This window comes from Hyperoodon ampullatus, assembly GCF_949752795.1.
Source record: "Hyperoodon ampullatus genome assembly, chromosome: 18".
Classification (NCBI taxonomy): Eukaryota; Metazoa; Chordata; class Mammalia; order Artiodactyla; family Ziphiidae; genus Hyperoodon; species Hyperoodon ampullatus.
Window position 1 is genome coordinate 28270643 of NC_136931.1, and position 14834 is coordinate 28285476.

Genomic DNA, 14834 nt, shown 5'->3' on the forward strand with positions numbered 1-14834 from the left:
CGTTGGGTTTTTGTTGCTGTGTGCAGGCTTTCTCTAGTTGTGGTGAGTGGGGGCTACTCTTCGTTGAGGTGCGCGGGTTTCTGATTGTGGTGGCTTCTCTTGTTGCAGAGCACGGGCTCTAGGCGTGCGGGCTTCAGTAGTTGTGGCATTTGGGCTCAGTAGTTGTGGCACACGGACTTAGTTGCTCCATGGCATGTGGGATCTTCCCGGACCAGGGATCGACCCGTGTCCCCTGCCTCGGCAGGCGGATTCTTAACCACTGCGCCACCAGGGAAGTCCCGAATTCTAACACTTTTGAGAAAAAGATTGATGAAAAGGAGAGTAAGAATGTCTTGGAATCCCATAAATTTGTCTTTTCCCAAAAGTAATTGATAAATGTTGGGAAGATTCTTATTTTTCTAGAGTTTCTGTTTCAAATTCAAACCCTTGTTTACATGTATCCTAAAGGCTCTGCCCCTTGAGTTTCAGGGATCTTTGTTAAAGTTAAATGAAGGTAGGTTCTTCTTTTTCCAAAAACTCAACAGGCTATAAAATTAAATAAATGGTTTTACTTCCTTAATTTTACATTATAAGAATAATCTTAAGAGTCTCTGAATTCTTATTTAGATTGAAGCATGTAAGATTCTAGGTTTTTATTTTGGCCTTTTAGAAGAGTTCTTTCAGTATTAATATTTTCATTTTTTAAGTGTAATGAGAGTGAAGAGATGCATTTGTTGGCATACCAGTTGCATTACCATATCCTAAAATTTATTTCCCAGGTTTAAATCATGTGCAATTTGTTAAGTTCACTGCTTTGAGACACTTTTATTCTCTATTTTATAAGATTAAAGGAACTAGAAATGTTTGACCTAGAAAAGCGACAAATTAGGAGGAAACTGGGAGTTGTCTTCAAACAACTGCAGCATTGTCATGTTGAAAAAGGGATTTGGCTCCTTTTGTGTAGTCCCAGGGGATTGAACCTGTGTGTGGAATTTATAGGGAGACAGATTTCAGTTCAGTTTAAGGAAGAACTATCCTACTAGTCAGATCTGCTCAGAGAGAGAGTCAGCTGCCTGGAAGGGAGTACAGTTTTAAAGTATGGGTTGGATGAAAATCTCCTGGGTATGGATGGTGGGTTCTGCTGCCAGATGGAGAATTGTTTGAGGTGGGCTCTAAGGACCCGTTGCACTCTGAATTATTTACCAGGAAATAAGTGTGAGAGGACAGCCAATTTAGGGTGAGAAAGGAGAGCTACAGCTAAGAAAGGGGACATTGAGGGCCCAATATGTCTCTCCCATCCATTAGAGTTCTACATAGTTGATGTTTTCTCTGCCAGAGAGATTTAAGAAAATGTTGGCTCTTGTTCCATAAGAGGTCATTATGCAGAACTTGAGGAATTTTTGGCATGGTCACAGAGACAGAACAATTCTGTCTCTGTAGTAGGCCTCTGGCTGGAGACATCAAGTAATGCTAAATCAGAAGTGTCCAGGTTGTGGGCTTTAGGTGGGAGCAACAGCTTCTGTCAATTGATTTGGTTTTCTTTCTAGTAAATTTAAAAATTTTCTCATTGTTGTTTCGTTGAACTAAATTTCAACAGTAGGATTTAGGCGGAGACTATTCTTTTGTTCTGCATGTTTGGATTTATTTTCTCAGTTTCCATTTTCATCTTTACTAGAGAAAAATGTTTCATGAACATTCTCAGCACTGGAATTTGATATAGGAAGAAAGCTGAAATTGACATGTCCTTCTTCTCAAGGAGGATCCCTGGTTTCTGGGAAGGGGTATGGTGAAGTGGGTAAGAATATGAATTTTTGCTCTCAGGCCTGGCTTTGATTCTCAGCTCCACCATTCACCACCTTTATCACCTTAGACAAATGACCTAACTTCTCTGGGCCTAAAGTACATAAAGTGGTTGAGGTGATTGTGGGAATGAGAAAAAAGAAGGATGGAGGATAGAATCTTAACTGGGGCAGATTTGGAGTTTACAGGGAGGAAGGTCAGGAAGAGATGAAAGAGGAGTCATTTTAGTAGACTACAGAGGACATGGAACCTGAAGTGGGGAGATCTGGGTTCTTCTAGTCTTACTTTCTCCACTCGTGGTCTGTGTGCCTCTAGGCATATCACTTCCCTGCTGAATGGACTAGACTCATCTCTAAGCCTCCTTGAATATCCGAGTTTCTTCTTTCGGAATCTACTTGGAAATAAAAACAGGTGAATCAAGGTGGTGTAATATCCCTGAAACAGGAATTTCAAGAAGGAACAATGTCAGCGCGCCCAGGAGGCCAATTTGTGTATATTAGAGGGACAGAGAAAAATCTGGAATGTAAAATTTACTGTGGCATATCATGAGAATTATTCCAGGTCCTCTCACTGAGTTTGTAGATAACATAGATGTTGATAAAACTACTTGATACATTAGGAAAATGTAATCATGTGCTTTCATCAATGGTCTGTAAATTAAACTGCTTGAGGGTTTCTCAATTCAAGGTTGAAAGGAATTTTGAGGTAGTCTATTGCTGGGGGAGACAGAGCTCAATCTTCTTGTTTCTCTTTAGAATTTTAATTGCAGTTCTCACTTGAAATGGTTTTTTTTTTTTTGTAGACTGATTGTTCCATTATGGATGGAGGGGATGATGGTAACCTTGTTATCAAAAAGAGGTTTGTGTCTGAGGCAGAATTAGATGAACGGCGCAAAAGGAGGCAAGAAGAATGGGAGAAAGTTCGAAAACCTGAAGATCCAGAAGGTATAGAGGCTTGTAGACCTTTAATCCTTACAACCCTGCAAAGTGGGTATTAATGTCTTCGCTTTAGAGTAGAGAAACTGAGGCTCAAGGGACCTGTGTAAGGTCTCCATAGCTGGGAGCAGAACCAGGGTCCTCACATCTTTGCCTTTTCCACTCTGCCACACTGTCTTCCAGGAGATTCCGCTAGTCTATTCCATCTGTTCAGGTGGATCCAGGATCTGAACAGCTGAGACTGCTGCTACCATGCAGGGTTTGGGTGGATCCCTCATCCAGTTAACTGTCTCAGGCCATGGGCCTATTAACATTGATAGTTGGCTTTGAGAACTGCTGGCCCCTCTCTGAGGTCCAAAGGGAAGCTGTGGACTTTGTACTATTTTTGTGTTATCTTTGCCCTCAGATCATGCAGAGACTTGACTTTATCTTTAAAATCCTTTGTGATTCCAAAATAATATGAAAGGATTCTAAAGTATGAATTTTCCCCCTCCCTTTCTTTCAGAATGCCCAGAGGAGGTTTATGACCCTCGGTCTCTATATGAAAGGCTACAGGAACAGAAAGATAGGAAGCAGCAGGAGTATGAAGAACAGTTCAAATTCAGTAAGCTTCAGAAAACACAGTGTCCAAGGGACTCTGCAGGGCCTTTTTGGTGCGCTTTTGCCCTGTGCAACACTTTTATTAACCAGCCATGAAATTGTCTTGATTATCTTTAGATAAAATTGTCTTTAGATGCTCATTTGGTGGAAAAGAGACAACTTTCTACCATCTAGACCACAATGAACATTTTTGTTTAGAACTCAAGATACCCATTTTAATTTTATGCTAATATCTAGTAATGGGAGAGATGCCTTGATTTTATGTCATGTTATCCAAAAGCTTTGGTGTTTACAAATTCTTTCTTCTAATCCCCTGAAGTATCTGCTATTTATTAAAAAATAGGACAAGGAAAATTCTTATTTGACTATATTTTTACTTTAGCCTGTTAAGTGTTCCTTGTTTAATTATTTCCTCAGAAAACATGGTAAGAGGCTTAGACGAAGATGAGACCAACTTCCTTGATGAGGTTTCTCGGCAGCAGGAACTAATAGAAAAGCAGCGAAGAGAAGAAGAACTGAAAGAACTGAAGGAATACAGAATATCCTTTGTACTTTGTGAGGAATGTATAAGGTGTCAGTTTCTCATCAACATCTATGCATTTTAGTTTCTTCATAAGTAGGATGAGGGTCTTCTGCCTGGTGATCTCTAGTTCCCTTTCAACACTGATGTTCCTAGGACTCTGAATAACTGGTAGTGATATGTAGAGTTATGTTGGGTGCAGGAATCTGTTGCAATCAAAAGTCCAGATCCTTTAGGATTAACTAAAGGCCTAAATCCTGATAGTCAGAACCAGGGTATTCTTGCCTTGTGGGATTAGACTCTGAAACAGGTGGGCGATGCAGTGAACCTCATCCAGGGGAGAAACTGGCTTCTACATTTTAAAAGGAAATGTTTAGCAGCCCTCCTGTGTCCTTTGTAAGACCTTCCCTACAGACACAGCCTGGTTTGTCCCCATAGGTGGGTAGAGAAAGCATCCAAGAGAACTTTGCTTTGGTTCACTATTGCCTTTTTGGCATCCACTTGAATGTCTTAATAGACATCCTAGATGTAACTTGGCTGAATCAAAATTCTCAATTCCGTGCCTCATTACCCCGACCCTCATCACACCACCTCCCTCCCCACCCCACTCCCAATCTCTTCTTTTTCTGGTCTTCCCAATCTCAGTAATGGTACTCCTATACCCCCAGGTGCCTGGGCCAAAAACTACCTCCAAAATGTACTCCAAATCTTGCATTTCTTGCTTTCTCTGCTGCCACTGCAGTTGTCGTAGACCTTCTCTGGACTACTGTGACCATCTAATTGTCTCTGCTTCTGCTGTCCTCCCCCACAATCCATTCTCTAGACAATAGTCTGGGGAACTTTTGAAAACATACGTGAGATCATATCACTTTCCTGTTTGAAACATTAGTGGCTTCCTGTTGCATTTAGTCTTAAGTCTGCATTCTTTACCAGGTCCTACAAGGCTCTGCATGATTTTGGCCAACCCACCACCCTGTTGTATCTTGAACTACTCTTCCTCCTGTTTACTATACTCCAGCCTACTGGCCTTCTTTATGTTCCTCTCATACTGAGCTCTGTGAGGCATTTGCTATTTCCTCAGCCTGGAATGCTCTGCCCTCACAGTTTACAAGGCTGGCATTTCATGACACTTGGGTCTCAGCTCCGTTACTCATAGAGCACCCCATCTAAAATTGTACCCACACCCATCACTGACTATAATGTCATTTATTATTTTTTATTTTTTTAATTATTTTTTTTTGCAGTACGCGGGCCTCACTGTTGTGGCCTCTCCCGTTGCGGAGCACAGGCTCCGGACGCGCAGGCTCAGCGGCCATGGCTCACGGGCCTAGCCGCTCCACTGCATGTGGGATCTTCCCAGACCGGGGCACAAACCCGTGTCCCCTGCATTGGCAGGCAGACTCTCAACCACTGCACCACCAGGGAAGCCCTATAATGTCATTTTTTTAATGGTCTCTGTCACTACCTGAAAATCTTAATTTATATGCTTACTGGTTTGTGTGCTTCATTATTGCTGGAATATAAAGTAAGCTCCATAAGAACAAGGACTTGATCACCACTGATTTCTCCAGTGCTTGGCATATAGTAAGTTCTCAGTATATATGTGAATATATTAATGAATGACTCATAGGAGAGGTTAAAAGGGCCACCTTAGCTTTTTCCTTCTGTGAGAAAGCTAATTTGAGTATTTCATGCTTGTATGTTGAATAACCTCACTAGTGTGACTGAGCAGGCTTTACCTCCAAGATTGATGATATGACTGTGTGTATGTGCTAGTTGGTATTTTTTGCAGAGAGTGTGCAATAGGTTCCATTAAAAAGTTATGAAGGAAAAAATGTGCACAGATTCCCAGGGATCTGGTTTAAGACAAGGTGACTGACGGTGATCGAGATAAGGCGGCAGCACGGTGCCACAAAGCCTGCTCTGAACTGGTAGCGAAAGACCTGGCTTCAAGTCCCAGTTCTTCTCGTGGAATTCTGGTATAACACTAAGATAGGAGTTGATGGAAAGTCACACCTCCATCCCAACTGTAGGATTGAGCTTGATTTTTCTGAAGCTTCCCTCCCGAACTCTGTTCCGTGGTGACCCCAGGATGATATTATGCATTGATATATCTGAGATGGGCTGATATATGTATTGCATTGTTTCAGGCACCTGGCTTTTTCCTCTAAAGAAAAATATATTACACTCTCATTTGAATTATGTCTTGTTTCATGTGCTTAATTTGGTAGGCAAGCAAATAAGACAGAGTGTCTCCCGAAGCAGCATTTTGGAGAGTATTGTTGGTGTGGTATGAGTGTGAGAGGCCTTTCAGTTTTCAATTCAAAGGGAAGAATGAACAGGGCAGCCATGAGGCCAAAGATACTTTTCTGTCCTGGTAACATTACAGCACAATATTGAAGAGGCTTCAGGGGTATTAGCTTTTTAAAAATACATATACACATTTATTTTGTTTATTTTTATCTTTGGCTGTGTTGGGTCTTCGTTGCTGTGCGCGGGCTTTCTCTCGTTGCAGAGAGTGGGGGCTTCTCATTGCGGTGGCTTCTCTTGTTGCGGAGCACGGGCTCTAGGTGCGCAGGCTCAGTAGTTGTGGCGCACGGGCTTAGTTGCTTCACGGCATGTGGGATCTTCCTGGACCAGGGCTCAAACCCATGTCCCCTGCATTGGCAGGTGGATTCTTAACCACTGAACCACCAGGGAAGCCCAGGGTATTAGTTTTTATTGGAAACTTGGAACGTTCTGACTGTCTAGAAAAACTGAAGCAAAGCAAGCCTTCCAACCCACTGATGTGCTAATCCCAAGCATGCATGTAGCCAGAGTCATGTTGAAATAGGAATTGAAGGATTAGACATTTGTTTATTGAAGCTCTACATCAGGAGCTGGTTCTTGGCTTTGCTTGGTTGCTATAAAATGATACATTTTGTAATGTGATACTTGTGAATACAAATAAGCTATGGTTTGTGCCAGTGTAAACAACAGAACTCTTGTTTCTTTCAGGTTAGAGCAGTATTTATTAATATTATGTGTGTTTTAAAACAATGTGATTTAAAAAAAAATGCTCATCTAATGCATTCCATGAGGTTTTTGAGATGTGTTTGTGTATTTAAAGCATTTTAGGGGGAGAGGGACTTAGGGGAAAAAAGGGCTTATGCTTTGGATATGGATCAAAAATATAGGGCTTCCCTGGTGGTGCAGTGGTTGAGAGTCCGCCTGCCGATGCAGGGGACGCGGGTTCGTGCCCCGGTCAGGGAAGATCCCACATGCCGCGGAGCGGCTGGGCCCGTGAGCCATGGCCGCTGGGCCTGCGCATCCGGAGCCTGTGCTCCGCAACGGGAGAGGCCACAACAGTGAGAGGCCCGCGTACCGCAAAAAAATATATATATATATAACTACCACTTCCCTTCCTGCCCACCAAAAAAGAAGAGGTTGAGGGCTTTTCTTCACTTCAAAAGAATAGAAAGTTAAGTGTTGGTTTTTGTCTTTGTCTTGGTATTATAAATGTGTGGTTTTGTTATATTTTTTCCATTTTTGTTTTATTTTTCAATATTTAATATTAAGAATTTTCTTTGAGAGTTTCCTTTAGTGATGGAGTTGTAGGTAAAAATCACAGCATGCTCATTGGTTTTGGTATTCTGTACTAGAAGGATGAAATTTCTGTTTCCTTCATTTTTATTCTAAAAAAATGAACATTTAGTATTAACATATTATCAGTTTCCATGATGACCTTAAAAACATTAAATTGATGAAACTCAGAATAGTACTGAGCATTATGCATAATCTGTATTGAATATTACAAATGTTTAAGATAACTGGTGCCCATAAGAATCGAGTTAGTGTCTGAAGAGTGATCAGAATTAGAATTTCCTAATTTCTGGTACCCAATTTCTCCATTATTCAAAGATACAGGAATAGCTTAGACCATATACTCCTACCCCCACCCTTTTGGGCTGATAATACATACTTCTTAGATATCTTGGGCACTAGATGTCACTATTGTTCCAGCAAGGCATTACTGCATCTTAAGTAAGATGTTCCAATACATGTTTCAGTACTTATCTGTTGATTGATATGTTGTGGGAGAGCATGAAAGGGAAGGAGGGGAGGGGGTTGGTGGGGAGAACAAAAGAAACTGGCAAAGCTTGAGGGCCAGAGATTGACATCAAGCGTGAAAAAAGTATGTTACAAGTGAACTGGTTGTTTTATGCTTTTAAAACAACTTTTCAGTCCTGTGTTGTGTTGCATATGCACAGGGGTTTCTCATTTAATCATCTTGAGAGTGTTTAAAACAGGTTCCTGGGCCTCTGGAGGTCCTTATTCAGTAGGTTTGGGACAGGGGAGGGACTCTGTCTTTTAATGAGCCTTAAGGTGATTCTGATGTTGTCTTGCACCAGCAGAGTAGGAGTTAGTCTTCATGATGTCTAAAATTGAATGCCACTGGTAGTCATAGGACACTGCAAAATTTGATTTTACCCTTGGGGGAAAAAGCAAATATTTTTATGTTTTCAGGGAAGCTACATTTTTTCTGTTGCATTCTTCAAGGTCTTTGTTTTCTCCAGCAAGCATGATATTGGCCATGTCTTTGGTAATAGCAGGTTTTCTGGCTGTACTCAGATTTTCATTGAGAATCAAAGGGAAAAAGTTTGCTTCTCTGTATTATTTTGGGCTTGATTTGCTGTTTTCCTCCTAGTCACCTTTATTTATTTTTAAAAATAATTATTTTTTTGGCTGTGCCGGGTCTTAGTTGTGGCTTGCAGGATCTAGTTCCCTGACCAGCGATCAAACCCGGGCCCCCTGCATTGGGAGTGCAGAGTCTTAACCACTGGACCACCAGGGAAGTCCCTTCATTTCTTTTTTTTTTTGCGGTACGCGGGTGTCTCACTGTTGTGGCCTCTCCTGTTGGAGCACAGGCTCCGGACGCGCAGGCTCAGCGACCATGGCTCACGGTCCCAGCCACTCGGTGGCATGTGGGATCCTCCCAGACCAGGGCACGAACCTGTGTCCCCTGCATCGGCAGGCGGACTCTCAACCACTGCGCCACCAGGGAAGCCCCCCTTCATTTCTTTTTAAATCAGCTGGATTTGACTGGCAGAATAAGGAGGGGAGGGCATTTTTAGAATAAGTAGGTTGAACATTCCATGGCAGAGCTGAAGTGCTCACGGGTTATATCTGCCTTCCATCTCTTGATTTATCATTGTCCTGTTGTAGCTCTTCTTTTTGCTTAGTTTGACCCTTAACCTGTAACTCACAGTAATCTCAACAAGGTTGGAATTTCTCAAGAAAACAAGAAGGAAGTGGAGAAGAAAGTGGCTGTGAAACCCACAGAAACCAAGACCAAGTTCTCCCAGGCAAAGCTGTTGGCAGGAGCTGTGAAGCATAAGAGGTCAGCCCGAATTCACACAACTTTAATCTCCTTCTGACTGTGTGCTTTGAAATGCCAGATGAATGGTAGCCAGAACAAAAGGTTACCTAAGCATAGGTCTTGGTGAAGTTCCTTTGGTGGTCTTACCTCTCTCTCCCCTACCAGATTTGGTGTCTTCTATATCCTTTGACCCTTGTCTCTCTGTTCATTCAACATAATAGCTACTCTTCATTGGATGCCTGCCATGTGCCAGGCATTGTGTTAAGTACTTTCCATGCATGATTTCTTTTATTCCTCTCAACAAGTCTGTGAAGTACAAGTTGTTATCAGATGAAGAGACTGAGAATCTCAGAGGTTGAGAACCTTTGTCCAAGGTCACAAAGTAGCAGGAGAGGTGGAGTTCAGTACTTGAGCATCTGTTTCTAGGCAAACAAGGTAGCAAGTTCTATGGAAGGATTTATATAGGGTGTAATGAGATCATGGAGGAGGAATAACTGCCTGGAGGTGGATATATGTGCTCATGTTGGGGAAGTTAAGGCCTTAGAAAGAAGAGATTGATTAGGTAAGACAGCTAGGGCTTTGACAGGCAGACGGGGAAGCAGAATATCCCAGGAAGGGAGAAGAGCTGGGGCAAGGGCACTATGATCTATAAGAACATGGCAGCTGTGACAGGGTTACACACCTGGCTGGGGCTCTGCTTGTTTGGTGTGGGGTGGCAGCACTGCCTTGTTTGCTCCTCTCTTTTCAAGTCTTGAAATGGCACCAAAGTGATTAAATCTGGTCATTTCAATTTGACCAACCCTACCACAGGCAAAAGGATGTTAAGCTTAAGTGCAGACTATTAGGAAAATCAATATGGTATATTGGCGACCAGCCACATGTTTTGAAGAAAGTGTGTTGATGCAGTTTTGTGGTTTGGCACACCTTCTGTCTGCTGATGTTCCCAGGAACATTGCTAGGAACGTTGCTTACATGTAAAAATGTTGTCATGATATAGCAGCCAAGGGGAGGACTATTCAGTAGCCTGAAAAGGGCCAGTTACCCCAGCCATGAATTATTCCTTTCAAGTTTTCATGTAAGCTTTCTTGCTGGCCTAGTGTCTTTGAGGATTTGGATGTGGGTCAGTTGTACTGGGCTATACCAAGAAAGGGCTCTCTAGGTGGTCAGTTAGTTACCTCTCACTGCAAGGCAGTGTCTTGCTTCTAGCAGAATGTGTGTTGTAAGTAGCTCTCTTAGTCCTTAGATCAACTTTTAGTAGATCATCCTTTATTGTTGTTTTGTGTAGCAAGGTGATAAATTAATCTCCTGGGGCAGGAGTTCCTAATCTACCCAGCCTTGGGTTTATTAGAGTCACCTGGGAGTTTGTTAATACTGTAGATTGCCTCACACGAATTCTGTGTGGCTCAGTAAGTTTGGAATGAGGTCTGGAAGTCTAATTTTTAAAGTTCCATGGATAATTCCGATGCTTGGTGAAAGTCTGATGCCTGATGTATGTTATGAAACATAGTAATAAAACAAGCCCCCCTGAACCCATCACCCAACTTAAGACCTAGAGCATTATCAACAATATGAGTCTGCCTCTGTGCTCCTCCCCATTCTGTCTCTGTGCCTTGCCATCCTCATGCCAGTTTCCTATATCTAGTTTACCATTCTTCTGCCTTTCTTTTTTTTTTTTATAGAAGATGTTGGGGGTAGGAGTTTATTAATTTATTTATTTACTTTTGCTGTGTTGGGTCTTCGTTTCTGTGCGAGGGCTTTCTCTAGTTGTGGCAAGCGGGGGCCACTCTTCATTGCGGTGCGTGGGCCTCTCACTATCGCGGCCTCTCTTGTTGCGGAGCACAGGCTCCAGATGCGCAGGCTCAGTAGTTGTGGCTCACGGGCCTAGTTGCTCCACAGCATGTGGGATCCTCCCAGACCAGGGCCCGAACCCATGTCCCCTGCATTAGCAGGCAGATCCTCAACCACTGCGCCACCAGGGAAGCCCGCCTTTCTTTAGTCTTAGTAGTTTTGGGGTTTTCTTTGTTTTTGTTTTTTGCTACCTATATAGGTACCCATAAACAATATAATAGCTGCTTGTTTTGAACTTTATAAAAAATGATTTCATTATATACACACCACCTTCTGTGAATTTGGTTTTTCAATCAAATTGTTTCTCTGATTGAAACAGTTTTGTGTGTGTGTATGTATGTGTATGTCCAGCTATAATTCATTCATTTTCACTGCTGTATAATAGTGCATTATTTGAGATACCAGAATTTGTTCATTCTCCTGTGAATGAATGTTTGAATTATGACGGATGGTGCTGACAGGTCAAGGACATGCTTTGTTACATATGTACATCTGTTTCTCTAGAGCTGTGTGTCCAATATGTTAGTCCCTGGGCACCTGTGGCTATCTAAATTAATGCAAACTAAATGAAATTTAAAATCCAGTTCCCTAGCCACACTAGTCACATTTTATTTATTTATTTATTTATTTATATTATTTTTTGCTGTGTTGGGTCTTTGTTTCTGTTCGAGGGCTTTCTCCAGTTGCGGCGAGTGGGGGCCACTCTTCATCGCGGTGCGCGGGTCTCTCACTGTTGCAGCCTCTCGTTGCGGGGCACAGGCTCCAGACGCGCAGGCTCAGTAGTTATGGCTCACGGGTCTAGTTGCTCCGCAGCATGTGGGATCTTGCCAGACCAGGGCTCGAACCCGTGTCCCTTGCATTGGCAGGCAGACTCTCAACCACTGCGCCACCAGGGAAGCCCCACACTAGTCACATTTTAAGTATTAAATAGCTACATGTCGCTTGTGGCTGCCCTACTGGACAGCACAAATACAACAATAAAGTGATTTATAAAATAGTATCTCCTTATGGTCTTAATTTGCATTCCCCTGTTAACAAATGTAGTTGACATATCATATGTTGATTTGCCATTCATGTGTCCTGTTGTGTGGAAGGTCTGTTCATTTATATTGCCATTTTTCTACCGGGTTATTTGTATTCTTCTTATTGATTCATAGGTTTTGTTTGTTTTTAAACATAGTCCTGATATTTTTTTCCACCAGTTTATAGCTTATCTTTTTACTTTAAAGTGGTCAAATATATTTAATTTTAAGGTGGTCAGTTTTTTAAAATTGAGATATAATTGACATATAACACATTAATTTCAAGTATACAACATAATGATTTGATAATAATATGAGATATATATACATATATATATAGTGAAATGATCCCCATAGTAAGTCTAGTTGATATCCATCACCACACATAGTTACACATTTTTTTCTTGTCATGAGAACTTCTAAGATCTGTTCTCTTAGCAACTTTCAAATATACAATATAACATCATTAACTATAATCACCATGATGTACATTACATCCTCCGTACTTATTTATTTTATAACTGGAAGTTTGTACCTTTTGAAGGTGGTCCATTTTAAGGTGGTCAAATCCATTAATATTTTCTTTTTATGGTTAGAGCCTTTTATATTTTGTTCAAGAAATTCTTTCTACCCTGAGGTCATAATATAGTTTTTCTTGTAAAAGTTTTAGAATTTTTGTCTTTCACATATTAGTCTTTAATCTATCTGGAATTGATTTTTGTGAAGGGTATGAGGTAGGGATCACATTGCAATTTTTTCTTCAAATGAAAAGCCAATTTTCTAGCAATTTACTAAATACTTCTGCCTTTCCTCAGTGATCTTCAGTGTCACCTCTGTCTTATAACAAGTTTCCATACCTATACGGGTTTGTCTGTGGACTCTTTTTTCTGTTCCTAGGATCTGTTGGACCACTATCACTCTGTGTAATTACTGTAGCTTTGTACAGATATTGATATCTGGTAGAGGAAGTCCCCTTACATTCTTCTCAGGGATGTCTTGTCTATTCTTGGCCACTTCATTCTTCCATATAAATTTTAGTTTTAGTTTAAATTCTTTAATAATCCCTATTGGGATTTTTATTGGAATGTTATTAAATTGCTTGATAAATTTATGGAGAGAACAGATCTTTATGGATTTGAGTCTTTCTCTATCTATGGCATATATCTACATTTATTTGTTTCCTTTAATTAAAGTCATCCAATAAAGTTATAGTTTTGTTGTTTTTTTTCCCCCAAAAAAGTTGTACACATCTTTTGTTAGATTTATTCCTAGATTTTTTTTTTTTTTTTTTTTTTTGCGATACGCGGGCCTCTCACTGTTGTGGCCTCTCCCGTTGTGGAGCACAGCCTCCGGACATGCAGGCTCAGCGGCCATGGCTCACGGGCCTAGCTGCTCCACGGCATGTGGGATCTTCCCAGACCGGGGCACGAACCCGTGTCCCCTGCATCGGCAGGCGGACTCTCAACCACTGCGCCACCAGGGAAGCCCATATTCCTAGGTATTTTATATTTTTTTGGTTGCTGGTATATAAAAGTGCAATTGATTTGGGGATATTTACATCCAGCCTCACAATTCTTATTAACTTTAATAATAACTCTTATTAACTTTAATAATTTATCAGTGGATTCTTTGAAATTTCTATGTAGAGAGTCACCATTTGTGAATAATGACAGTTTTATTCTCTTCCTTAATACATTTTAGTTCCTTTTTCTTATCTTATTGTGCTGGCTGGGACGACCAGTAAAATGTTAGAAAGAAACAATTACTGCACACATCCTTGTTTTATTTCTGATTTTAAACAGAATGTTTAACTTTTTTCACCACTAAGAATAATATTTATTGTTTTTGTTTTTTCAGATATCCTTTAAGGTTAAGGAAGTTTTGTTCCTAGTTTCAAATAAGAGGTTTTTTGGTAGCCATGAATTGTTAAATTTTGTCAATTTTTTTGTGCTTTTGAATTGATAAAATAAATTTTTCTTTTTTACTGTTACAGTGAAAAAATAAAGATTTTTCTAATGTTGCATTCCTGGTGATAAACCCAACTTGTAGTGATGTATTTTCTTTTCTTTCTTTTTTTTTTTTTAAACTCTGCTGGATTTGGTTTGCTAATGTTTTGTATAGGTTGTTGCATCTGGAATCATGATGGAGACTGGCCTGTATTTTTTTTCCCCCACTTTATCTGATTTTGACGTGTAGATTAAACCTAGCTTCACAGAATGATTTAGGGAGTGTTCCTTCTTTTTCTGTTTTCTGGAGGAGTTTCTATAGGATAGTAGTGTTCATTTGTGGCAGTTTGGTAGAACTCTATAAAATCACTTTGGTCCCTGTTCTCTCTCTTTTTTTTTTTTTTTAAGATGTTGGGGGTAGGAGTTTATTAATTAATTTATTTTTGCTGTGTTGGGTCTTTGTTTCTGTGCAAGGGCTTTCTCTAGTTGTGGCAAGCGGGGGCCACTCTTCATCGCGGTGCGTGGGCCTCTCACTATCGCGGCCTCTCTTGTTGCAGAGCACAGGCTCCAGATGCGCAGGCTCAGTAGTTGTGGCTCATGGGCCTAATTGCTCCACGGCATGTGGGATCCTCCCAGCCCAGGGCTCGAACCTGTGTCCCCTGCATTAGCAGGCAGATTCTCAACCACTGCGCCACCAGGGAAGCCCCGGTCCCTGTTCTTTTAACTTGTGATTATAGGACTATCTATGTTTTTCCATGTCTTTTTTTTTTTTTTTTTTTTTGCGGTACGCGGGCCTCTCACTGCTGTGGCCTCTACCGTTGCGGA

General features: G+C 41.1%; 1 protein-coding gene across 1 annotated transcript in view; it reads left to right on the forward strand.

Moving 5' to 3' along the window:
* Window positions 1-1762: 1762 nt before the first annotated feature.
* The window catches only part of PSME3IP1 (proteasome activator subunit 3 interacting protein 1), a gene marked incomplete at its 5' end in the record, with an annotated part of 36096 nt that continues 23024 nt past the window's right edge, over window positions 1763-14834 (forward strand). Inside the window, 5 exons of the mRNA XM_079723350.1 lie at window positions 1763-1774; window positions 2582-2723; window positions 3220-3318; window positions 3732-3885; window positions 9083-9214. Of these exons, the coding sequence (XP_079579476.1) occupies window positions 1763-1774; window positions 2582-2723; window positions 3220-3318; window positions 3732-3885; window positions 9083-9214 (539 nt within the window). The remainder of the gene's footprint in view (window positions 1775-2581; window positions 2724-3219; window positions 3319-3731; window positions 3886-9082; window positions 9215-14834) is intronic.